This window comes from Myodes glareolus, chromosome 16 (genome assembly GCF_982192425.1).
Source record: "Myodes glareolus chromosome 16, mMyoGla1.1, whole genome shotgun sequence".
NCBI classification, from domain to species: domain Eukaryota; kingdom Metazoa; phylum Chordata; class Mammalia; order Rodentia; family Cricetidae; genus Myodes; species Myodes glareolus.
Window position 1 is genome coordinate 30284800 of NC_142041.1, and position 25048 is coordinate 30309847.

Consider the following 25048-nt stretch of genomic DNA (forward strand, 5'->3'; position numbering starts at 1 on the left):
ATAGTCTCAGGCATTTAAATTCTTTTTTTTTTTAAGATTTATTTATCTATTATGTTACAGTCTTCTGTCTGAATGTTTGACTGCACACCAGAAGAGGGCAACAGATCTCATCATAGGTGGCATTTAAATTCTTGGTTCCCATTTGGTAACACTGTTTGGTGAGGTTTAGGAGATGTGGCCTTGTTGGAAAAAGTCTGTCACCGGAGGGGGACTTTGAGAATTTAAAGACTCACACCCTCTGCTTTCTGCTTATGGTTTAAGATGTGAGCTCTCAACCTGCTGTTCCACCTGTCACTCTGTCACTGTGGACGCCAACCCTGTGGAACCACAGCCCAGATGATCCCTCTGTAGTTTCCTAGGTCATGGTGTCCTATCACAACAATGGAAAAGTGACTAATGAACTGGGTTTCACTGTGTTTCCCAAGCAGCCTTGAATTTGCTATGTAGAACAGGCTGGTCTTGAACTAACAAAGAGCTATCTGCCTCTACCTCTCAAATGCTCAGATTAAAGCAAATGCTACCAAGCATGCTCGGTTGTCATCATTGTTATTGTCATCTTCTTATCTTTGATTACGTACGTGTGTACGTAATCACACATGTGCACACACAAACACACATGTGTGCGCACACACACACGTGTGTGGAGGTCAGAAGACAATTTTCAGGAGAGTGTTTTCTTTTCCACCTGTGTGTTCCAAGGATGGAATTCAAGTTGTCAGAGTTAATGGCAACTGCCCTTACCTTCTAAGCCATCTTGCTGGCCTTTGTATTTCTTTTCTTCTTCTTTGTCCTTTTTTTGAGAAGTCTTTCTTCAGTTCCATTAACCGTCTTTTTTTTTTAATTGGATACTGTATTTTCTTGATGATTAGTTTTTTTGAGTTCTTCATATAGTCTAGACACCATTTCTCTGTCAGATGTATACGGCAGAGATTCTCCCCCCCACCCCACACACACATGTTCCATAGGCTGCCTCTTCAGTTGATTAACTGTTTCCTCTGCAGTGGAGAAGCCTTTTAATTTCATGAGGTCCCTCTTGTTGATTGTTTGCCACTGGGGCTCCTTTAGGAAAACCTTTACCTAAGTAAGTATGTCATCAAGAGTATTCCCTGCTCTCCTTGTATATTTTCAGTCTCAGGTGTAACATTGAGATTCTGACCCATTTAGAATTTTGCGCAGGGTGACAGGTAAGGACCAATTTTCCCCACAGGACCCAGAGACCTTCCCAGAAGAAGGAACAGAAAGATTGTAACAGGCAGAGTTTGGGGAGGACTGGGTGACATAGTATCTTTTGGATGTTACAGGATTGATGCACAAATAGACCCACAGAGGCTTTGTTACCTGACAAAATCAAGCTGGTCAGTATTCCAGCATAGAGTGGGAGGGACACCATGCCTCACCTTTAGCTGAGGAGCTATTGAGAGTTGATAGCTTCCGTGGGAGGGCGAGTCAGTTTTCTTTAAAAAGTAGCCTCTGAGCCAGGCGGTGGTGGCGCACGCCTTTAATCCCAGGACCGGGAAGGCAGAGACAGGTGGATCTCTGAGTTTAGGGCCAGCCTGGTCTACAGAGTGAATTCCAGGATAACCAAGGCTATACAGAGAAACCCTGTTTTGAAAAACCAGAAAAAAAAAAAAAGAAGAAGCAGCAGAAGAAGCCGCCTCTGGTAGGTTGACCAGTGGACTGTCCCATACCTATGCATATATGGCCAATATGAACATCAGACTCACATCTGCTTCCTGCTAAGTGCTGGTCTTTCATTTTGTGGAAAGAGAGCAAGCAGGTAGGTGGAGGTTAGAGGACATATCTGGGAGGAGTGAGGGATGATCGTGGTCAAATATGTTTGTCCTGGTTCTGTTGCTGTGAAGAGACACCAGGACCAAGGCAATTCTTACAAAAGAGAGCTCCATTTCAGAGGGTCAGTCCATGATCATCGTGTGTGTAGCGTAGCAGCGGGGAGACGTGATGATGAAGAGGCAGCCGAGAGCTCACGTCTCATCTGCAAGTTGCAGCAGACTGAGAAACAGGTACAGAGAAAAAGACACACTGGGCCTGGCTGTGGCTGGCATGAACTTTTGAAATCTCTGTGTGTCAATCTCAGGCCCACCCCTGGGGCACACCTCTTCCAACAAGGCCATACCTCCTCATCCTTCCTAAACAGTTCACCAGCTAGGAAATAAGCAAATATATGAGTCTGTGAGGGCCATTCTCATTCAGACTAAGCAAATATATGAGTCTGTGAGGGCCATTCTCATTCAGACTACCACAACACTATATACGTGTATTAAATTCTCAAAGAATTAATAAAAATATTAAAAGAAAAATCTCAAGCTAGCAAAATGGGTCAGCAGGTAAAGGTGCTTGCTGCTAAGCCTAATACTCAATCCAATCCCTAGGATCCATATGGTGGAAGGAGAGAACTGAGTCCCACAAATTGTCCTCTGACCTCCACATATATGCTATGAAAGGTGCCACCCTCCAAAATAAATAAACGTTTTTTAAAAAGAAAGAAAATCTCTTTGTCTCTCTGAATCCCTGTCTTGCATACTTTAATTTGGCTACATTCCTTCGTCCCTCCAGTGATCTTTCCTGAGTTTCTCCCATTCCTGACAAGGACCATGGATATTCTGTCTACTTTGGGTCAAATATCTATTCCATGTGGTACCTTGCCCTGGCTAAGGCACTGTGAGTGTTAATGGACTGGGAACACAGTTCTAAGGACGAGGAAAGTGCTAGGCTTGGTGTTGCGGGCCTGTAATCTCAACTGCTTGAGAGGCTCAAGAGGAGGATCACAAGTTCAAGGCCTGCCTGGGCAGCAGAGTGAGCCAAGACACATCTTGGCAATTTAGTAAGACTCTGTCTCAAAAGAAGGGGACTAGGGATATAACCTAGCATACACAAGGCCCTAGGATCGTTACCACTACCAAAAAATACATGAGTAAAAATGAGGAGAACATACACTGTTGGGGCTTGTATGTAGAAGTAGAAAGTTTGAGGCCAGCCTGGGTAACATAGCAAGGTCCTTTGTGAAAAAGCAAAAGTGAAAGGCTTGGTGATGTGTGTGACTCAGTGGTAGCAAGCTTGCTTCGTGTGCACAAGGCCCTGGGTTCAATCCCTAATGCCACCAAAATAAAAATTATGTAGAGTAATAGTCAAAGGGGAATAGAGCAGTCTGGTCTGACTGAAGAAGGCCTTGTGGCTGCTATGAGTCCAGACTTTCCACTGTGTTCTGGAAGGCCCCAGCATAAGGTCCTTAAGTGCTACCGTTCGCTCCCTTAATTGTTCTTGAAAAATGAAAAAAACAAAAAACAAACAAACAAAAACCGTTCCTAGAAGCTGATATTTGGAACTTGGGTCCATGCCCATCTGGGTGAATTTTTACTGCCGGTGCTGTTCCAATCCTGTTGCGAATAAGAGAAACTTGTTCTCTTTGCCATTTGGTGATCAGGACCCAGGAACTTCCTTCTTAACCCAGATACAATGAAGAATTGTTGGGGCTGGAGAAATGGCTCAACATTGAGAGCGCTTACTGCTCTTTCTAAGGACCTGAGTTCAGTGGCCCTTAGGAATTCCAGCTCCAGAGGACCCAGCGCCCTCTTTTGGCCTCCTAAGGCTTCATCACTCAAGCGTACACAACTCACAGAAAGACAGACACATTATTAAAATAACAATCCTTGGCAAGCACTGCTAATGAGAGCTGATCCTAGGCCAAGGAAGTGTGTAGTCAGCACTGTCCCTTCTGCACTTCGGACAAGGGCTCAACATGTGGTGAAGGAGAGGTGGGAGGGGTGTGATTTAGGAAAACATCCCAGGGAAGGAAGTCCACCACTTAACTGTGTGTTTACTGTGCGTCAGGCTCATGGTAACGGCTTCCCAGGCATCTTTCATCCGCCTAACAAGTCCCTAAGGTCGTATTACCTCCGTTTTTATAGATGAGGCAGGCTAGAGACCAGTCTGACTCCATTGAGTGTTTAATGTCACCAGTAAAGTAGCAATCATTTGGTGTGAAAATCGCCTCAAACTGAGCATGATTAAAGAGGGCTTGGCTGGAGCCGTTTGTGGCAGGTTGGGAAGCAGAAGGTGACAATCTGATTGATAATGTTTCAGTGGTTGGGCTCTCCACTCTGCAGGCCAGGTGCTCTGAGCTTTTGTGGATTTTGATTTGAAATCTTAAGTTTTTAGACTTTCTGGTAGAATGCTCTCAGTCCAAATTAGACATTTTATGGTGCTCAGTAATAATTGCAGGACCGATTTCATTTATTTATTTATTTTTTTACAGTCAGCGAGTCTGCCTATACATCTGTGATGCATGGTCAGGTGTCCTGTGCCATCACTAGTCTTGAAACCCAACATTGTAAAGAGGAACCTGGATAGCAGGTGGTTGCACTCCGGGCACAATGGACTTGGTCCAGGATAGGAATCCAGGTAGATTCCCGCCAGATTCTGGGGGTGAGATTTGCAGTGTGGTTCGCCTTGAGTGCACACTGAGATGACACAGCTCCTGAATAAAGTAAACCCTCAAAATACCTTACTGGGGGATCTGGTTATCTACACCTACTACTCAGGGAGACAGAGCTGGATGAAGCTCTTGAATTAGAGGCCCACCTGGTCTACAAAGTGACTTTCCAGGCCAAGCAAGGCTTTATAGTGAGACTCTGCCTCAAAACAAACAAACAAAAAAAAAAGCAAAACAAAAACAAACCAACAGAAACCCCAAAACATTCCCTTACCCTTTCACGTCTGTGTATTGAGTTTGTGAGCATCAGGACAAGGCCAGTTGAAAGGATTCCCAGATTCATGTTTCTTCCTATGTGAACCTCAGTGAGCAGGCCCTGGGCTGACAGAGAAGGGGGAAGGGAGAGCCTGTGCGGCCTAAACCTCTCAAAGCTCCTGACTTAGATCAAGCGCACAGTGTTCTGAATTACAGCATCTGATTTCCACACTGAAAATCTCGTCTCTTAGACTGAAGAGAACTGAGACTCAAAGAAATGATAGGATGCCCAGCTGAGACATTTGTCGCCCCCAGAGTCTTGTTTTTTCTCATTTCCGAAGTCCATGGACGTGTGTGGGCACAGGCCTGTGTGTGGCCTTTTTGTGGTTCATATATCACTCTGTATTACTTCAGAACGGATTTGAACTAAAATCTGCAAAAGTAGAGGCATCTCCTTTGATTTGAGATTTTGAATCATTAACCTATTACAGTAGCTCTGCTGTACAGTTTGTTCTTATGTAGCTGGTGCACAGGCCTCACAGTGTGGGTGGAGAGTCTGGTTTTTCCTGACGTGGACATGAAAGGTTTGAGCTGCCCTAGATCCTTTGTTCTTATTGATTTTTTAAAACTGAATCTAATCTCCCACCACTTTGAAACTAAGTAGGAAGCAATTGGTTTTTGTTGTTTGGGTTTTGTTGAGACACCAGGTCTACAGCCCAGACTGGCTTCAGACTCACTGGCTTCCCATGAGCTGGGGTTGCAGGTATGTGCACCATGGTGGGCCATTTTGAAAGCAGAGTTCGGGCAGCTGCCCTAAAGGTTAGCCAGTAAAGGGGAGGCAGAGCCCAGGCTAGAATGTGAAGCCCGCTGGGTTCTTCTTATAGTCATTTCACCATGATGTGTAGAGGACTCAAGGCAGCTCCCCAGGTTAGCTAATGGCTCCAGTTGGTGTGTCTGTGGGAACCAGCTAACTTTTCTGGCTGACCCTGGAACTGGCTCAGTCTCAGAATGGGTTCCCCTCAGGCTTTTACTGACCCCCAGCTTCTCTACAGACTTTCTGCTGCCTCACTCCTGTCCGCATTTCAGGTTCTCACCCACCCATGCAGCTCACGGCAGCCCTGATCCTCTGCTCTGTCATTTGTGTCCTCTCAGGCTGAGTTCCTCCTATATCTGTGAAATGAAGACGGAACTACTTCAATTCAGGGCCTCTCAAGCTTAGAGTCTACACTCTAAGGAACTTAAGTTCCTCGTTGATCTTGCTAAAATGCTATATCCGGGGCTGGAAAGATGGCTCAGCAGTGAAGAATCCTTGCTGCTCTTGCGTGGGCATGGTGGTGCACACCTATAATCTCAGGACTCAGGAGACAGAGGCAGGAAGGTCTCTGAATTTGAGGCAGGCCTGATCTACAGAGTGAGTGCCAGGACTGTCAGTGTGGAGACAGAAAAACTCTGTCTTGGAAAATTCAATGAATAAATAAATAAATAAATAATAAGGTGCTTGCTGCCAGAATCTTTAAAAAGTGTTACATCTGATCCACTGAGTATATGATGATACCCAAGGTTAGTGTTCTAGCAAATCTCTAGATCCTAGGAATGCTGTTTTGAATTGTTAACTTCAAAGAGATGTGAAGAGAAAAAGATGAAATAAGACATTGTAACATAAATAATAAAAACCCAGAGACAGATATTGGGGTTCAGCCTGAAGACCAGAAAAGCAAAGCAGCCCTGCCACTGGAGATTCCTTTTACTTCTACCAAATCTTCAGACCGAAAGGGCAGATCCTGTCTCCACGAATCCTCAGACTCCACACTCCCCTGAGTTCCTATCTCTTCCCGTTTATATTCTTCTCTGTCCAGCCATATGGCTCCTGCCTTCACCTCCCTAGTGCTGGGATTAAAGGCGTGTGATCCCAAGTTCTGGGATCACCTTTGTGTGAGCTCTGTTTTCTCTTTTAGACAGATTCAGCTTTGTATAGCCTAGGGTGGCCTTGAACTCACAGTGATCTGTCTGCCTCTGTCTCCCGAGACCTGGGATTAAAGGTGTTTTCCACCATTCCTTGGCCTGTATGGCTGGCTAGTATGGCTGCTTTGCCCTCTGATCTTCAGGCAAGCTTTGTTTCTTAAAACACAAATAATATACCACTATAATACATTGGGGAAAATAACATTTTATTTGCGACAAGGTGTTGCTTGGATGCAGCTTAGATTGGCCTAGACCCTTTGGTCTCCCTCAGTCATCTGATGGGATTTCAGGTGTGTCCGTCATTCCAGCAGGTTTTCCTTCTCTGGAGACCCTGAGTGCTCCTCCATTTATACTGTGTTTTATTTTGATTTTGTGATGGATGGCATTGTGTTGGTTAGAGGATATAGTGGGGTTTTTTGTTTTGTTATTTTGTTTTGGGTTTTTTTTTCTCTTTGTTTTGTTTTGGCAGATGAATCTTTGTCTTTTGTTGGGTGGAGGAGCAGGACCCTTACCTGCTTCCCCATGGAATTGTGAAACCCACCGTGTGGTCTTAGACATGGCAAGTGTTGTGTACAGGCTTTGGTTTGTTTTCTGGTTACACAGGCATCTGTGGCAGTGGTCTGAAGTCTCAGCAGTGTCCGTCCTATAGTAGTTTATTCATGCAGGGCTAATACCCACTGTGGGCAGAGTTCTAGGCGGATTACACACAGTCATACCGAGTTCCTCCCCTTAAGGAGCTTACGTTTCACTCAGGAAAGGTCAAGAGAAGGAGGGAGTCTCTAGACGGTCTCTTTTGGGGAGTGTCAGTCTAGGTGGGCAAGCCTGGGGTCAGGAACTGAAATATCCCAGACTCCCAGGCCAGGGCTGACAAGGAGCAGTGGGAAGACAGACAGCCAAACCAGAGCAGAGCCTTCGTTCCAACACTTTCTATGGGGAGACTACCACAGCGCTCAGCGTCTGCCATGTCCACTTTCTCCTCCAGAGTCCCAATCCATTGCATGTCCTGTACTTGCTGAACTGGCTGAGCACTTGGTCTCCAGACTTTTCTCTCTCTTCATCTGTCACATCAGGTCTCTGTTCAAGGGCACTTTGCCAGAGACCGTCCCTGACAGCCTGTCTAAAATAGTCCCTGGCAGTTGTTCACACACGCACACACAACTCCTGCCTCCCTTCTCTGTGGCGTTTGTGTTCACACACACACACACACAACTCACGCTTCCCTTCTCTGCAGTGTTTGTGTTCACACACACACACACACACGCACACACACGCAACTCCTGCCTCCCTTCTCTGTGACGTTTGTGTTCACACACGCACACACAACTCCTGCCCTCCTTTCTCTGTGGTGTTTGTGTTCACATTTGCTCAGTTTCTTGCCTGTCTCTGAGGGTAGGGACTTTGACTTCTTTTTTGCTTTTCAGTACTTGGAACAGAGCCTGGCTCATAGTGGGCAACCACGTATTTGTTAACCAAATGTTACTTTTTTAGAAATTGTCAAAATCTGTACACTGTGGCAGAAGAGCCATTTTGTGAGAGGTGTTTTTCTTGGTCCAAAGGTGAGGAAGTAGGCTCAGAGAGGTTCAAGGCAAGTCCTTTGCCCCTCTTCCTGAGGCTGGGGATGCCAAGTGGCCTAGAGGCATGTGGCTTTCTCCAGTGGGAGGCTGGAAGAGACCACAGGAACCCTGAGCTCGCCTCTTAGGAACATGTTAAATATGGAAGTGTTGGGAGCCTCCCTCAGGACCTGCTTTCTCACACATTGTTTTTCCAATTCTTAACAGACGTCACGCCACAGGCACAGAGGCCCTGGGGACTGGTGTTGCTTTGTAATTCCGTGCTCAGAGGCCCCAGTGGCAGAAAGGAAAGGCAGAACTTGTAGAGCACACTTTTAAAACAATGTTAGCTGGTTAGAGAAATCCCCTTGCTGCACGGCTCCCAGTGAACAATATGAGGATCACGTACACAACGCCAAATAGAACAGTAGGGAAGAGACAGTGGGATGCAAGGAGACCCTTATCTGAGCTTCGGGGGACCCTGAAGGAAGGATCACTGGCCTCAACCTCATTCTAGACTCAGACCCCTGAAAGTGGGGACAAAGGTGAATCTGCAGGAAGGGTAGAACTGGCTGACTCTTGAAGGGCCAGGAGCTAGAACGTTTGCTTCCTGAACCCCAAACCCGAAGCCCTGGTGGGGTCCATGTGAGATGTGATCTTTTTCTGTTTCCATTGCTACAACACAATGCTCCTATACAGATTTTTTTTTTTTAAAGCTAAACAGGGAACTGGAGAGATGGTTCAGTGGCTAAGAGCATTGCCTGCTCTTCCAAAGGTCCTGAGTTCAATTCCCAGCAACCACATGATGGGTCACAATCATCTGTAATGAGGTCTGGTGCCCTCTTCTGGCCTGCAAGCATACATGCAGACAGAATACTGTATACATAATAAATAAAAAATATATTTAAAAAAGCTAAACAGATTTATTTAACTTATGGATACATATGGGCACGTGGGATGTGCCTGTTTCTAGTGACTTGAGGAGCTGAGACAAGAGGATCAGTGGAGCCAGAGAGCTCACCTGGTGTAACAGACCAAGACCCTGTCTTAAAAATTAATCTAAGAGCGTCTACTCTAGGAAAGGCCCCTTGTTCTGAGATAAAACAGCAGAGGTCATTGCATGCTGAGATGGCCAGGGAACTGTCACTAACGCCGTGGTGGCCATTGTGGGCATCCTACTCTAACAACCTCATCTGGTGGTAATTAGCTCCCAAAGGCACCTTCAGATGCCACCGCCATGATTTTGGAGATTAAGTTGTTGTTGTTGGAAGACACGCTCAAGTCATTACAGACACCTTTGTCCAAAATTAACCCCGTGTTCTGAGGGGAACATGTCACCACGTAGTATTTGCAAAGTCGTGAGCTCCCACCTTCACAGTTCCACTTACCTCTTCTGGATCATCTTAAAACACAGCTCCACTCAGGCCATGCCCTCCCGAGAAACCTGCGCTAGAGTTCCAGCTGCTGAGTGTGTCACTCGGGGTCTCGGCCAGCCTGGAAGCTGTAAGAGTGGCTCCGGGGAGGCAGGGGAGACCAGCTGAGGACACCTGCTCAGCTTTGAGAAGAGTGCTGTGGTCCCGACAGAGCATCCGCGGAATGGGCAATCAGGACTTCCAGAGACTTTGCCACATGCTTTAGAGCAGATTCTCTGTCCTCTGTGTCCAAAAATATTTGCGTTATGATTCATAACAGTAGCGAAATCACAGTTCTGGAGTAGCAATGAAATGATTCTATGGTTGGGGTCACCACAGCATGCGGAACTGTATTAAAGGGCCGCAGCCTTAGGAAGGCTGAGAACCCCTGCTCTAGAGTTTCACCTGCTCTGCCAGCTGGAGAGGACTGGGCTTTCCCATCGTAGCCGACTGGCCTCCCAAGGTCTTAGCACCTTCACTCAAAGAGAGACAGATGGTCATATGTAGACCAGGAGCAGAACCAAACAGATCTGCCCACCTCTGCCCCCTGAGTGCTGAGACAAAGGCGTGAGCCACCCATCCAGGGTTTTCGCTCTTTGATTCCTTATCCACATTGTTACTGGAAGAATTTCTGTATAGAATTTTCTAGGTCAGTCTCATTATGCATGGGAGGGGATTCGCAAAGCTACAGATATATGGTAAATTTGCATCTGGCTGAGGAAACAATTATTCATCTGAAAATAATGGAGTGAAGACTTGACAGAGATTCGCCTCTACCTGTTGATATATTTAAAACTAGTGTAGTAAGCTTGTATTTTGTGCTCAGTTTTAGTTGGGTTTTGCTGTCGTCTTTGTAACTGAACTGTGGCCTAGGGCATTCTTTCTTACCAGGCTGCTACCGAAACCCATCTGGGACAGAAATTGGCATGTTGGGTGCTGCAGCTTGTCTTGGCCAAACACTTGTCTAGTATGCTAGGTTGAAGTTGTACTTAGCATGACCAGTGACTCTAATTGGGTAGTTGTGATTTGGATGTCTTTTAACATCTCTACAAGAAACGGGATATGAGTACTCGACCCCAGAGGGACCCTCGTGGACAGATGTGACGGGCTATATAAATTAGGATTAAGCTCTCACTCTGGAGCACCTACCAGTTCTCATTTGTAGAAGTAGAGGACTCAGTGGAAAGGCATCCTGGGAAGTCCCTCCTGACATGCAGTGCCCCCGACAGAACAACGCACAGTTAACTCAAGAGAGCCAGTGTGAGACCGTGGGATGCGGAGACAAGGAAAGTGGGTGTAGAAGTAGGTCAAAGCCCCAGGAGTGACCAGAAGATAATTCTCTCCAGATGCAGCACGCGGTCCTGATTCAGATGAGCACGGGCTCTTGGAAATGTTTAGATGGTGAGCAGTTACATATTTCGATGGAGAAATTTATGGGGATGTGGTTGTTCTGATGCTCTTGAAGTCACAGATAATAAAAGAAAGCGAAGTGAGAAGCAGCCGGTAGAGTCTCATAAGTGAGCTTCTCTTTATAGGGAGAGAGAACAGAAAGGTAAACAGTATGGCCAGGGCTCTGTTAAGTGGGCGGAGACTGAGTCTGAGCTAGGAGGCAGAAGTGTAGTGTGAGTGTCAGAGAGTGTCAGAGCTAGGTGGAAGAAATGAAGAGTGTGATCCCAGGGGTGAGGCAGGAGGTTGCAAATTGCAGTCCTGCCTGGCAGTTTAGTGAAACCTTGTCTCAAAAGAAAAGCAAAAAGAGGACATGGATTAAAGTTCAGTGGTTGAGCATTTGTCTGGCGTGTGTGAGGCCGAGTTTGAGCCCCAGAATAGCATTGGTGAGAGGGGGTCGGGGAAGGGGGAACGAGAGAGAGCGAGCACAAGCATGCTAGTGTTTGGTATTAATAACAGAAATTGGGGTGGTCAGCTTATGCTAAAAGAATACTTATTTATGACAGAGTCTCATGGCCCAGGCTGGCCTTGAACTCTTGATACTCCTAAGTGCTTGGGTTAGAGCTGTGGTGACCACACCCAGTCCAAAGGGAAATTATTAGAGGGAGGAGGAATTAACTAGCATTCAAAGGCAGAGGGTAAAGCTGAGCCTTGAGATTGGCGCCATGACCTGCAGAGAAACTGGGATGTCCCTTGCTTCCATTGCTTTCTCTGGTTCATTCTTTCAGTGCCCCTCAGCTTCTACTTCCTGTCCCCTATTGGAAAATGGTCACCAGTACCTACTCCAGAGTTTATTCTTAGGAAAGAAGTTGTTGGTGTCCTATCATCCAAGAAAGAAGCCAGCTACTAGACTGCCAACTCATGTTCACGTAGAGAAGGTCTCAGCGGGCCTTCTCTTGCAGCTCGTTAGATGCAGCCAGAAAGCTGGGCACCATTTTGTTATGTCCTTTTCTTCAGAGACCCCCGGCTCTGCAATCATATGATATGAATTGTTGGTAAGGAGGAGGAGGATATTTTCCAAAGAAAGCAAGGATGCAGACAGTAGGGCAGCCAGCCCAGTGGACAGTTAGGACATCGGGATTACATCAGGGAGTAGCTTGAGCCAGGATCAAAACCCGCATAGCCTTTTTTAGGGACTCAATAGTGATTAGTTGATCTGGACATGATAACGGAAAAACAAATAGGTACTTAGTTCTCATTCGTATTTAGGACATCCAGACTCTTAAGGCCATCGCAGCTAAAGATGGCTGCCCTCTGTATGAACCCCAGCTCTATTAGGTAGATCCCAGGGGTACTTCAGGGATCTGGATTCCATCCTTTCCATACAGACTCCTGCCCTCACGTCTTCTTCCACCTCCTCTACCTAGGTCATCTCTACTCCTTTCTTATGGTTGTTATACTTGTAGTGATTTGAATGAGAATAACCCTCGTGAGATCCCCTGTTGGCGGCACTGTTTGGAGAGGCTTCGGAGGTGTGGCCTTGTTGGAGGAAGTGTGTCACTGAAGGTGGGCTTGAGAGTAAGTGTGTGGAAGACAGCAGTGCTCAGAACTGTTCAGACTGTGGAGGCCCAGCTCAATGTTAGCAACTTGGCTAGAGACCTTTCTGTGATATTTGGCAGAGTGTGGCTGCTCTACTAGAATGGCCCATTAAGCTCCACTTACCATGTGTCATGGCTTTTTTGGTTCAAAGTTCCAAAGTCCTTCCTTCAAAACCCAACATGACCAGGACTGTCTCAGCAATAGTACCAACTTCTGCATTAGCCGCTTTTCTCTTGCTGTGGTAAGAACAAGGCCACGGATAAAAGGAAGAGTTTATCTGAGCTATGGTCATAGAGGGATAAGAGTCTATCGCTCTCATGGTGGGGAAGCCGGCAGGCAAGGCGCAGGAACAGCTGACAAACTGGCAGCTTGAAAGGCCAGCAGGGTACCGAGAGGGTGAGCTCAAAATGACACCAGTCTGGAAACCCTCCAGCTCATCTCCAGTGACATACCTCATGTAAACATCTGGGTGTGTGGGGCCCATTCTTACTCAGATGACCACAGTCTACTCCTTGGGCCTCATAGGTTTAGAGCCATATCAACATGTAAAATACCTGCAGTCCAACTTCAAAAGGTCCCATAGTCTCTTCTGAGACTCACGGCAGTCTCTTAACTGTGACCTCCTGTAAAAAGCAAATTATATACTTTGAGATATAATGGCATATAAAGGTCTCTCTAGTGGCTGGCTGCTTTGCTGTTCTGATCTTCAGCTTGAACCCCAGTATCTGTCTCTGGGTTTTTATTATTCGTGCTACAATCATATTCTTAGAGTACCTGACCAAAGAGAGTAGAGACTAACCTCCTAATGGCAGGGATTAGGTGGAGCCTATAGTAGTGACTTTTCTTGTCATTCTGACCAAATACCCAACAGAAACAACCTAAAAGAGATGCTTATTTTGGCTCATGGTTTCAGAGTTGACAGTTGCTCCTAACTAAGTGTGGTTGGACAGAATATTAAAACAGAGAGTAAGTGGTCGAACAAGTTTGCTTGTTTGTCTGTTTTGAGACAGGGTCTCACTACTAGCTCTGACCGTCCTGAAACTCACTGTGTAGACCAGGCTGGCCGCAAACTCAGAAATCCACCTGCATCTGCCTCCCAAGTGCTGGGATTAAAGGTGTGTGCCACTATACCTGGCTTATAGAACAGGTTTTTAAGAAGATAGTTGTTTTTATGTGTAAGTCTGTATGTTTATGTGAGTGCAGGTGCCTGTGGAAACCTGAAGAAGGTGTGGAATCACCCTGGGGCTGGGATTACAGGTGGTTGTCTGTAACATGAGGGCCGGCTTGTTGGGATATCTGTTCATGCCCAGTATCCCACAGCTGGCAAGTTCCAGAGAAAATCAATCACACAGAGATCTCTATAAGTTATAAAGCTGATTGGCCCATTAGGTCAGGCTACTTATTAGCTCTTATAACTTTTGTTACTCCATTATCCTTATCTGTGTTAGCCTTTCTCAGCTGGGCAGGTTACATGCAGCCTCTTCGGTGGTCTGTGCAGGAATAACGGAAGAGCTTCCTTCTTCCCAGAAGACATACTCTTGTTCTCATCGCCCCGCCTCTACTTCCTGTCTGGTTGACCCGCCTATACTTCCTACCTGGCCAATCAGCATTTTATTAAAATACATGATTGACAGAATACAGACAATTCTCCCACACCAGTTGTCAGCCACCTGATGTGGGTTTGGGATCTGAACTCAGGTTCTCTGGAAGAGCAGTACGTGCTTTTAACCTCTGAGCCATCTCTCTGGCCTAGAACAGGTCCTTTACCTCATGACAAATGGAAGCAGAGGAAAGGGTATTACTGGAAGAGACCAGGGCAGTTACAGCTCGAAGGACGTGTGACCGGGTCCTGCTTCCTGTAACTAGGCTCTACCTTTCCCCACTTCTGATGATGCCATCGTAGGGTGCATCTGTCAAGGGATTAGTGCATGGATTAGGTTGGAGTCCTCCTGGCGTTCTTATCCCTGGAACTGCATCACAGAGTCCCCCAGAGGTGCGCTTCCCTAATTACTTAGCTGCCTCTTCATCTAACCAAGTTAACGTCCAAAATTAGCCATTACAGATGCTTGTTGAGGAAATGGAGCCCTCTAATTGGCTGTGCCTTGTTCACACGCTCCTCCCTGGGGTCAGGGGGTGTTATTTTTAAAAAGGAAACAGTAAAAGGGAAGTAGACAAAATCTTCTTTTGTGTCTTTCTCCCAGGTGATCATGGAAACGGGTGGCCTCCCCCTGGAGCTGTGGCGGATGATCTTAGCCTACCTGCACCTGCCTGACCTGGGCCGCTGCAGCCTGGTTTGCAGGGCCTGGTATGAGCTGATCCTCAGCCTTGACAGTACCCGCTGGAGGCAGCTGTGTCTGGGCTGCACTGAGTGCCGCCACCCCAACTGGCCCAACCAGCCCGATGTGGAGCCTGAGTCCTGGCGGGAGGCCTTCAAGCAGCACTACCTGGCCTCCAAGACCTGGACCAAGAATGCGCTGGACTTGGAGTCCTCCATCTGTTTCTCTCTGTTCCGCCGGAAGAGGGAGCGCCGCACCTTGAATGTTGGGCCAGGCCATGAGTTTGACAGCCTGGGCAGTGCCTTAGCCATGGCCAGCCTCTATGATCGAATCGTGCTCTTCCCAGGTGTGTACGAGGAGCAAGGAGAAATCATCCTGAAGGTGCCAGTGGAGATTATGGGCCAAGGGAAGTTGGGTGAGGTGGTCCTGCTTGCCAGCATTGACCAGCACTGCTCAACCACACGCGTGTGCAATCTTGTCTTCATGCCAGCCTGGTTCTCACCAATCATGTATAAGGTGGGTGCACATTGGGTGCCATCCAGTTTTGACCGTACCACCTTGCCCTCACTAGTGCATTTCCCTTTTGGGTTAGAGCTGAGAGTTTGGCAGTTAATTTCTATGCACACAGTCCCAAGAATTGAACTAGTTGAAAAGTGGGCTCTCAGGTCAGTATAGTGCAGAATTGAGCTTTGTACCACACTTCCTCTAAAGCTGCATTAGGAATGAGACATGGGCTAAGGACAAAATTTGCTATACCCTTCTGTTCCTAACCAGATCAGCTAGAGCACCGGGTAGAGCAGTGAGGTGGCAAAGTGTGCAGCGTGGTGGCAGCAGCATTGACCCTCTGGACCTGGACCTCATCCTGTACAGGAGTCATTGCCTCTCAAGGGTACCTGGAGGGAGAGGCCGAAAATGTTAGTCCAGCATGGCGTGCGTTAGTACAGAGTGGGCACCATGTGTGGAGGAGCTGGTGGTCCTGCAGAAGAGCATGGTGCCTACGCATTGGTGAAATGCGCCTCTGACAGCAGGCTTGTCTCCACTGTACTGATCAGTGCCTCACTGGCCCTTTGGGTCACTCAGTGCGCACCAGACGTGTGCTTTCTGGCCAGATCTCACTTCCTCTTTCCTGCAGCCCTGAGAGGAGGTTGCATCCCCTGGCTTTATAGATGAGGGAAGCCGAGGCCTAACAGTGCAGCGTAACCAAGGTTTCAAGCTTTTGGGCAGAGCTTGGATCCAAAGCATTATTAATAATCAAGACAAGCTTCCGTCTAACCAGACCTCTGTGGTGATCACTAGCTATGCTGCTTTGGGCAAGTGAGGGGAGTGTTAGCAAAAGTCAGAGACGCTAGTAAGTCTCCCGGGTGGGTAGTTTAGTGAGGTTAGAACTCAAGCCAGGTCCTCTGATTTATAAAGTTATATCATGCCAGAGTCCTTGGGAGCCCCAAAGCCTCCTGCTTTTTAGAACTAGGATGTTTCAGAAGGAGTAGAGGGTGTGCAGACCTAGGAGTAAAGTTTGCCTCTAGAAGCAAGGCTCCCTACCTAACCCTCATGCCTTGAAATTCATCTCTCGGCTTCGTGCCTTGAAATTCATTGATTCCCACAGTCAGTCCCTCAGAAGCACAGCTGCCGCCCCTCGTCTTTACAGTCAGCCGTATGTGAGTACCGGCTCCATGGCTGTCTTCCATCTAAAAAGGCACAGAGGTCTGAGATGTCCTTGCCTGAAAACTGAAAAGGCCAGGACAATTTCACACAAGTTACAGTGATCTCTTATGAGAATGCCAACATTGACTACATCTCTAGAAAACCGAGAGGACCAAGGAGGGAACATGGCTTCACTGACAGCAGGGAAAGTCATGGGGCATATGGAAGCACCTAGAGCACCTGGGGTCAGGGATGTCACCCTCCTCCAAAAACTGTCAAGGCAGGTCACTCAGAGAGAGTGCTTTTAATTGCTCAAGGGGTCATCTGTTTGGGTTGTTGGTTAGACTTATTGGACGCTGCATTATTCTATGGTTGAGATGTATCTCGTAGAGTTTATGCAAACCCAGAAAAGGGTATAAAGCAGTTTGGCCTCACTAAGCTTAGCTGTCACTCAGGCCCAGGGTCCCAGTAGAATTTACAGGTTCAGTGCTTTCCTGTCCTTCCGTCAGTCTCCTGAGGTCTTGTGTCTTTGACCTCAGATCAGCTAACTGTCACTGAGTACCATTTTTTGATTTAAACTATATAAACTAGCAAGCCCCCTGCTACACACAGGAAAGCTGAGGCTTAGAGAGGTGAAGCCGTTTGTCCCGGGTAACGCAGTTGGAAGAGCAGAGCTCTGGGCAGCCGCCAGAGCACACCCCCACCCCTGGCAGCAGTCCCTGTCTTTCTCTTTGAAGATAAGACCTGTCATTTGCTTTGCTCTGCCACACACCAGTAGCTGCACAGACTGGTCTGTCCTAATGCCTGTGGCTGGGCCAACCCCGTAACCTGTCCCAGTCAAAGGAGTGCTCAGTCCTTCTTGCCTGTTTCTACTGTGCTCTTTAGAAGGGTAACAGAATTAGAAGGATGCAATGATTGGCAGTTTTTCTTGTGCCTCTTTGATGCAGACCTACTCAGAGTGACAGCTGACGGCCAAGCCTTTTACAGGAGAGTAGGAGGTGAAACCAAGGGCCTTTCTATCTCTTTCTCCCTGGAAGAGTAGCTTGGTGATGACCGTCAAAACCAAGGGTAGGCTTCTCACCGTGTGCTCTCTTTCTTTTCCCCCAGACCACGTCGGGTCACATCCAGTTTGACAACTGCAACTTTGAGAATGGACACATCCAGGTCCATGGCCCGGGGACCTGCCAAGTGAAATTTTGCACCTTCAAAAACACCCATGTCTTTCTGCACAATGTGCCCTTATGTATGCTGGAAAACTGTGAGTTTGTGGGCAGCGAAAACAACTCCGTAACTGTTGAGGGTCACCCGTCGGCAGATAAAAACTGGGCCTACAAGTACCTGCTGGGCCTTATCAAGTCCTCTCCCATCTTGCTCCCTGCAGAAGACAATGAGTTTTTAATGTCCTTGGACCTAGAGAGCCGGGACCAGGCCTGGAGCCCAAGGACCTGCGACATTGTCATCGAGGGCAGCCAGAGTCCTACAAGCCCAGCCTCGAGCTCCCCAAAGCCGGACTCCAAGACTGGCTCCCAGGAGGCAGAAGTGGGCAGCGATGGGGAGAGGGTGGCCCAGACTCCAGAGAGCAGCGATGGTGGCCTGAGCCCCAGCGGGGAGGGGGAGGACGAGGACGATGAGCAGCTCACCTACAGACTGTCCTACCAGGTGCAGGGCCCGCGCCCCGTCCTGGGCGGCTCCTTTCTGGGCCCTCCACTACCAGGAGCATCCATTCAGCTGCCCAGCTGTCTAGTGCTGAACTCACTGCATCAGGAGCTGCAGAAGGACAAGGAAGCCATGGCACTAGCCAGCTCTGTTCAGGGCTGCCTCATCCGCAAGTGCCTCTTCCGGGATGGGAAGGGTGGCGTCTTCGTCTGCTCTTATGGCCGAGCCAAGATGGAAGGAAACATCTTCCGGAACCTGACTTACGCAGTGAGGTGTATACACAATAGCAAGGTACTGTCGAGAACCAACACTGTAGACTGAGGCCTCCCTGGGTGGTCATTGGCTGAGAGCATGAACTGTGCTTTTGGAGAGGGCTCCTGTGACTTTGTGCAGGAAGGGCATGATGGAGCTATTTGCATTTTAAATGATTATTCAAGCTTATCAGCTATACTTGAGTTCCTGTCCGTGGTCTGACTTGGATAAGACAAACTTCTTCCCATTTCCCAGAAAAGAAAACAGAGGCCCAAAGACAGAAGGAGTCTTCCTCAGGGTCATTGAACAAGTTTGAGACAGAGCCCAGGTCTTGTACCTCTGTTTACCTCTTATTCTGCTTGACATGTTACCTAGGTGTTTGTAGAAGAAATATTTGTTCTTTTGTCATCCCCCGCCACAGTCAGAGAAGTTAGAGATGATCACTGCCTTCATTTTAGATCCCAGTGGGGTAGCTGAAAAGGGGATTCTGCAGGAACAGATGTCCGGACTGAATGAGGTGAATAGAGGCAGGAACACACGTCCGGACTGAGCACATGTCCGGACTGAGTGGGGTGAATAGAGGCAGGGACACACGTCCAGACTGAGCACACATCCGGACTGAGTGGGGTGGAATAGAGGCAGGAACACACGTCCAGACTGAGCACACATCCGGACTAAGTGGGGTGGAATAGAGGCAGGGACACACGTCCAGACTGAGCACACATCCGGACTGAGTTGGGTGGAATAGAGGCAGGGACACATGTCTGGACTGAGCACACGTCTGGACTGAGCACACATCCGGACTGAGTGGGGTGGAATAGAGGCAGGGACACACGTCCGGACTGAGTGGGGTGAATAGAGGCAGGGACACACGTCCGGACTGAGCACACGTCCGGTCTGAGCACATGTCCAGACTGAGTGGGGTGAATAGAGGCAGGAACACACGTCCGGACTGAGCACACGTCCGGACTGAGCACACGTCCGGACTGAGCACATGTCTGGACTGAGTGGGGTGAATAGAGGCAGGGACACACGTCTGGACTGAGCACACATCCGGACTGAGTGGGGTGGAATAGAGCAGAGAGCACAGGGCAAGTGGAACCTATGTGGTGGGAAAAGGGGGCACATTCTAGAAGCCAGTGCATTCTGTTCTGGGCCTCTTTGTGGGCTCAATTCACCCAGTGAAGCATGTTGAGAGGTGGTGGGGCTGGAGGGATGGTTTAGCGCTTAAGAGCATTGTTTGCTCTTCCAGAGGACCCAGATTTTGCTTCTAGCACTCACGTGGCGGCTCACAGCCATCTGTAAGTCCAGTTTCTAGGGACCCAAAGTCCTCTTCTTAACCCCATGGACACCAGGCAAGCACATACATACATGCAGGGAAAAATACTCATACACATAAAATAAAATAAATCTTAAAAAAAAATTAAGACAGAGCTGAAGAGAGCAAGCAGGAGCCATCTTACTCAAGAGTCTAGGAAGGTGGACCTGGCACTGAGAGTATCCCCCAGCCAGGACAAAAGTGCTCTTCAGGCAGAGTCACAGAGTGCTGTAGAGCAACCTCCATGCCCATTAATAATAGGTGCCACAAAGAGTTTTGAAGGGTGAGCAGGCCATGCAGAAGGAGGCATAGCTGTGCAGTTCTCCACCGTCTCACTCCGAATTACCAGTACTTCTGGAAAAGTACTGTGGGAAAGAGTGTTCCAGTGTGCTCCTCTCTGAGGTCTGAGGGCCTGGTGCTGCAACATCAGCGGAAGTGCTCAGTAAACCGATAAGCATTGTACGGGGTCCAGTGTGGGGTTTAAAGGCATCTAGAATGGTTGATTACAATTGTATTTTAACTGTATATTGCCAGGCCCACTTCTAAGGAAGGTATTATGTGGTGTTACTACGAAAACACAAGACCATACTATACTATAAGCAGAAAACAAGGAAGAGGGCCTAACATGGTGTGCATATCTGAAATCCCAGTACGTGAGAGGCTGAGGCAGGAGGTTCACCACAAAGCCAAGGCCAGCCTGAGTTACACAGTAAGACCTCGTCTCAAAAGGAAGCAGACGTGGAAGGAGGCTGGTTTACTTCTGTGGGTGCCCTGATGTGAGGAGCAGACTTTAGCCCTCGGGAAGCCTTTTCTCTCCACAGAGTTGTTGATGGCATGGCCATTGGCGAAATTCTGGCTCTACTGCTATGCTTCCTTAAGGTGTGGTGAAGATGAATAGCAAGGTTACACATGGAAAGTACATGGTTGGTCATGGTGGTGCGTGCCTGTAAGTCCAGCACGCAGGAGGTTAAAGCAGGAAGATCACAGGTTCAAGACCAGTCTCAGCTATGTATCTAGGCCCTAATGTCAAAAAAAAAAAGAAAAAAGAAAAGGAAAGAAGGAAGGAGGGTGGGAAGAAGAAGGAAAAGGAAGGGGAGCTTAGCAGAGCACCTGGTATATAGCAAGTACTCGGTAAGTCTTTTTAAGGTGCGAGCAATCCAGTTGAGAGGCTCTCTGATAGATGTGCCAGGGTTGTGGCACAGGAACCAGAAGTGAGGGCACCTGACCCACCCTCAAGGAACCAGGACAGGTCTCCTAAATGCCATTGGCTCAAACTACAGGAAGGACAGGAGTTGACAGGAAAAGACTCAGTCCAAGAGGTGAGCGAGAACCTGGAGTCAGGGATGCAGCACACACGGAGGTGTGAGCTCTTTGGCAGCTGTGGTGGGTGGGAGGGGAAGGTGGCAGGAGGAGTCTGGTAGAACTGCCGAGGTTGGAATTCTGGAGGATGGTCAGATCTGCCTCAGAAAATTCACCCTGTGGGGCTCCTAAAGATGGAAGGGAGGGGGACCAAGGCTGGAGGTATGGAGGTAACTATGGAGATGGAGAGGAGAGCACCGGCAGCCTGGAAAAGGAGGGCCAGGAGAAGGGTGGTTGAGAGTTGACTCCTCAATTTCTGGCCTGAGTGCATGAGGCAGTGGCGGAAACGTGGAGGTTAGGGTGTGAGGAGAGGCGAGCCTAGCTCTGGGCATACTGAGTTGGAACAGGTGACATCCAGCAAAGGTGCCATCTTCTCGGCCCGAAATGTGGAGAGGTGTGTGCCGATGTGCTGGGCTCTCATTGTGCGGACCACGGTTGGCAGCATCAACAGGACAAATGAGAGTTTACACAGCCTAACTGTGGCTGTCTTGGGCAGTTGCCCCAAGAGACATTTGGCAGGAGTCATGTGCCCAGAAATTCCTTGTTAGTTTCTAGCAAAGAATCTAGAAACTTGATTTGCACGAATTTTGACTAAAAAGGAAAAAAAAGTTAACATGTGTTTGGAAGTCACCATTATGAGTGCTGAGTAGCTTGAATGCAGCCAGGGGCTGTAGGTGGGAGTATGGGGCTTGCTGGGCAAGCTCCTGGATTGGGGGTCCAGGTCTTGATCATTGGCCAGAGGGCCACCACTTCCCAGGTCCCCAGCAGGGTGACAGTTGGCAGAAGCAGCCTGGTTGCTTGGGCTCTAGGAAACCCAGTGTTTTTGTGTAGGCTGTAATTCCTAGTTGGAAGACACTGGCGAATGGAGGTAACTACACTGTGTTTGGAAAAGGGCACTCTTCTGTGGTCTTCCCGGGCTCAGACTTGGCAGGAATTGAGCTGGTTGAGATGGTGGCATGGTGATTGGCTTCCGTTTCCTTCGTCTTTGCCGTCTGCTGCTTTTCTCTGGATCTTTCCTTCGCACCTGCCCCTCTCTCTGCTTCACCCTCCCAACTGCTGTGTGACGTTTGTCACCCTGCACAGAGAGCCTGGCAGTGACAGAGTTCTCCAGTGTTGTGTCTCATCCTTGGTCTGGGTAGGGATCACGTCCTTGGGTCTTGGGAGAGACCCTGTCAGTGATCCTCTCTCATCCCCAGCTCTAGGGGCTTTCCTCATAATCTGGACTAAGCTGACTTTCCTCACATTGCCCACAAGTTACAGGCAGAACCTGAGTCTTAGCCCACCTGTCCCCCAAATATCCCGGGGACATCTGTTATTCAGGTTCTTCTTTCCCAAAACAAAGAATAGAACCGGGGACACAAGGTTGGACATAAAGAGTGTACACTCCAGAAGTGCTGGGCCATAACCAAATGAGTCCTTACAGGTCATTGGCATAACACTGTCTCTCCCATATGTGTGTGGTGGGGTTTTTCTTGAATGTGTGCTAGTGTATGAAGCCCAGGTGGGGAAGGGCCTCCGGTCTTTTTCTGTCATTCCAGGGGTAAAGCTGGCTTTTGTTTTCCCATTCTCCTCTTTCCTATGGGTTCTGGGGTGTGTTGCCTTTACCCTACTATTTAAAGCAAGTTCTGTGGAAAGTTAGAGGTGAGTCCAGGGCAGGTGTGCGAGCTAGTTTTCTGTCAACACAGGCTAGAGCCATTAGGTTTGGGCTGCAGGCAAACCTGCAGGTTATTTTCTTTATTAGTGATTGATGGGGGAGGACCCAGCCCATTGTGGGTGTTTCCAGCCCTGGACTGGTGGTCCTGGGTTCTATAATAAGAAAGTAGGCTGGGAAAGCCTTGTGAAGCAAGCCAGTGAGCCGCACCCCTCCATGGCCTCTGCATTGGTTCCTGCCTCCAGGTTCCTGCCCTGTTTGAGTTCCTGTCCTGACTTCCTTTGATGATAAACTGTGGTGTGGGAGAGTAAACCAAATAAACCCTTTGCTCCCAACTTGCTTTTTTATCACAGCAGTAGGAACCCCAATTTAAGACAGTGGGCATAGTACCTTACTCATAGTGTCTGCCCTGTTTGCCTCCAAGTCTATTCTGTCCTTTTATACTTTGGTTGAGGTTTTGTTTTGGAGACACAGTCTCATTATGTAGGCACAGCTGGCCTCCAGTTCACAGAGATCCTCCTGCCTCTGCCTCCCAAGTGCTGGGATTCTGGGGGTGTTCATTCCTCCATACGCACCTCTGCTAGAATTTTACTATAATGAAATAATGTATTAGTAGAGTGATTAATCTTAATATAAAATTATTTAAAACAATATGTGTATGCTTATACTTATTGCATATAAGAAACTGTAACAAGAAACACATCCCTTTATGTGGGAGCTACATTGTGCCATACTGTTAAGAGACTTCTTAACATCCAAATTTCTGACCCTCTAGTTTGTTGTGGGAGGTCTTTCTGCTGAGCTACCAGCTCCTCAATGAGACTTGTTATTATGAAAACTTGAACTTTAGCTTTGGCTTGTTCTCTACTTGTTCTTATAACTTAAATTAACCAGTTTTTAATCATTTACATTCTACCACGTGGCTTTTTCTCTCTCATTCATTTTTTTACGTCCAACTTCCTCTGGGTATGGCTGGCATCTCCTTGTGCACCTACATTCATCCTGAGTTCCTCTCTCTGCCCAGAAGTCCCACCTAACCTGTCCTGCCTAACTATTGGCCATTCAGCTCTTTATTAAACCAATCAGGTATTTTAGACAAATACACATCTTTACAGTGTACAAAAATATTATCCTACAGTATTTCTCCCTTTTTGTCTAATTAAAATGAAAATTTTTAATTCTAACACAGTACAACTATATACAGTAAGAACAATTATTAGGTAAGAATTACATCTACAATGTTCAGTTCATTTGTATTTAGCAAATTCAGAGAAATTACTCTACTGTCTATCCTATCTTGTTGAATCCAAAGTTTTATACCAAACCACTTTCGATTAGCTTGTATTACCAACCTAAATGAATGACCAAAACCCACCTACCCTACCTCTTGGGAATGTTGTGTTGTGTTCTCTAGACTGATTCCTGTTGTCTGGAGGCAATGACATCTTTAGGAGACCCTGGAAAAATTGGAATAATGATCAAGTCATGGGAGAGTTAGTTGTACCATTTGTTGTCTTGTCTCTGTGTGATGGGAATGTGCAGGGTTTATCTGAGGTCTTGCCTGGAGTAGTCTGTGAGGCTTACCATCTCAGCTAGCAGCTTTGAAGATGTTCTGGATGAAGACTTTTAGGAAAAATCTAAAAGAGAGGCTGGATCACCTGGTCTACTTGCTTTTATTGGTGTCTGGTTCTTTTTTTTCTGAAAATATACAAACTTTTAAAGGCAACATACATAATCTGTATTAACGCAAGTATGGAATTGCGGTGTGCACAAATCAGCTAAAGATGAGTCTCTGTATTTGAGCAAGTAAAAGACATCTGTCAATATAATAATAAGTGCATTTGTACTGCATAACCAAACTGTAATATAAATCTTCGTCCATGCCATATGAAAGCATGGCATGTAATAATGTCATGAGAACTCTGTAGCTAATAAGATTTATCAGGTCTCATCCAGTCTCAGAGCTGTTCCCCTAGGAGAGGGATCAAGGATTGACATATATATCACCCGTCCTGTAGTTTTTCCTGGTTTCTTCCTTCGTGTCTGCAGCCAAGATCCTCAGGAGGTCTCTTCCCTTCAAATCTGATCTTCATTAATTTTAAAGGAATTCATAGCTTTTTGTTTCCTGTGGAAACAAAGGCATAACCTCTCTTCCAACACAACACATTCCCCGACTTCCATTCTGAAGTTAAGTCATCCTTAAAATATATAGGCTGGTTTAATTTAGTGTTTTTTTTTCTACCATCCAACGTCTCTCAGCAGTGTTTGCTCTTCACTCACC

At 47.5% G+C, this 25048-nt stretch overlaps 1 protein-coding gene across 1 annotated transcript in view; it reads left to right on the plus strand.

The window, feature by feature from the left end:
* Positions 1-25048, plus strand: part of Fbxo10 (F-box protein 10) — a 50184-nt gene that overhangs the window by 5918 nt on the left and 19218 nt on the right. Inside the window, exons 2-3 of the mRNA XM_048420393.3 lie at positions 14816-15406; positions 17639-18478. Coding sequence (XP_048276350.3) covers positions 14822-15406; positions 17639-18478 — 1425 coding nt within the window. The 5' untranslated portion in view covers positions 14816-14821. The remainder of the gene's footprint in view (positions 1-14815; positions 15407-17638; positions 18479-25048) is intronic.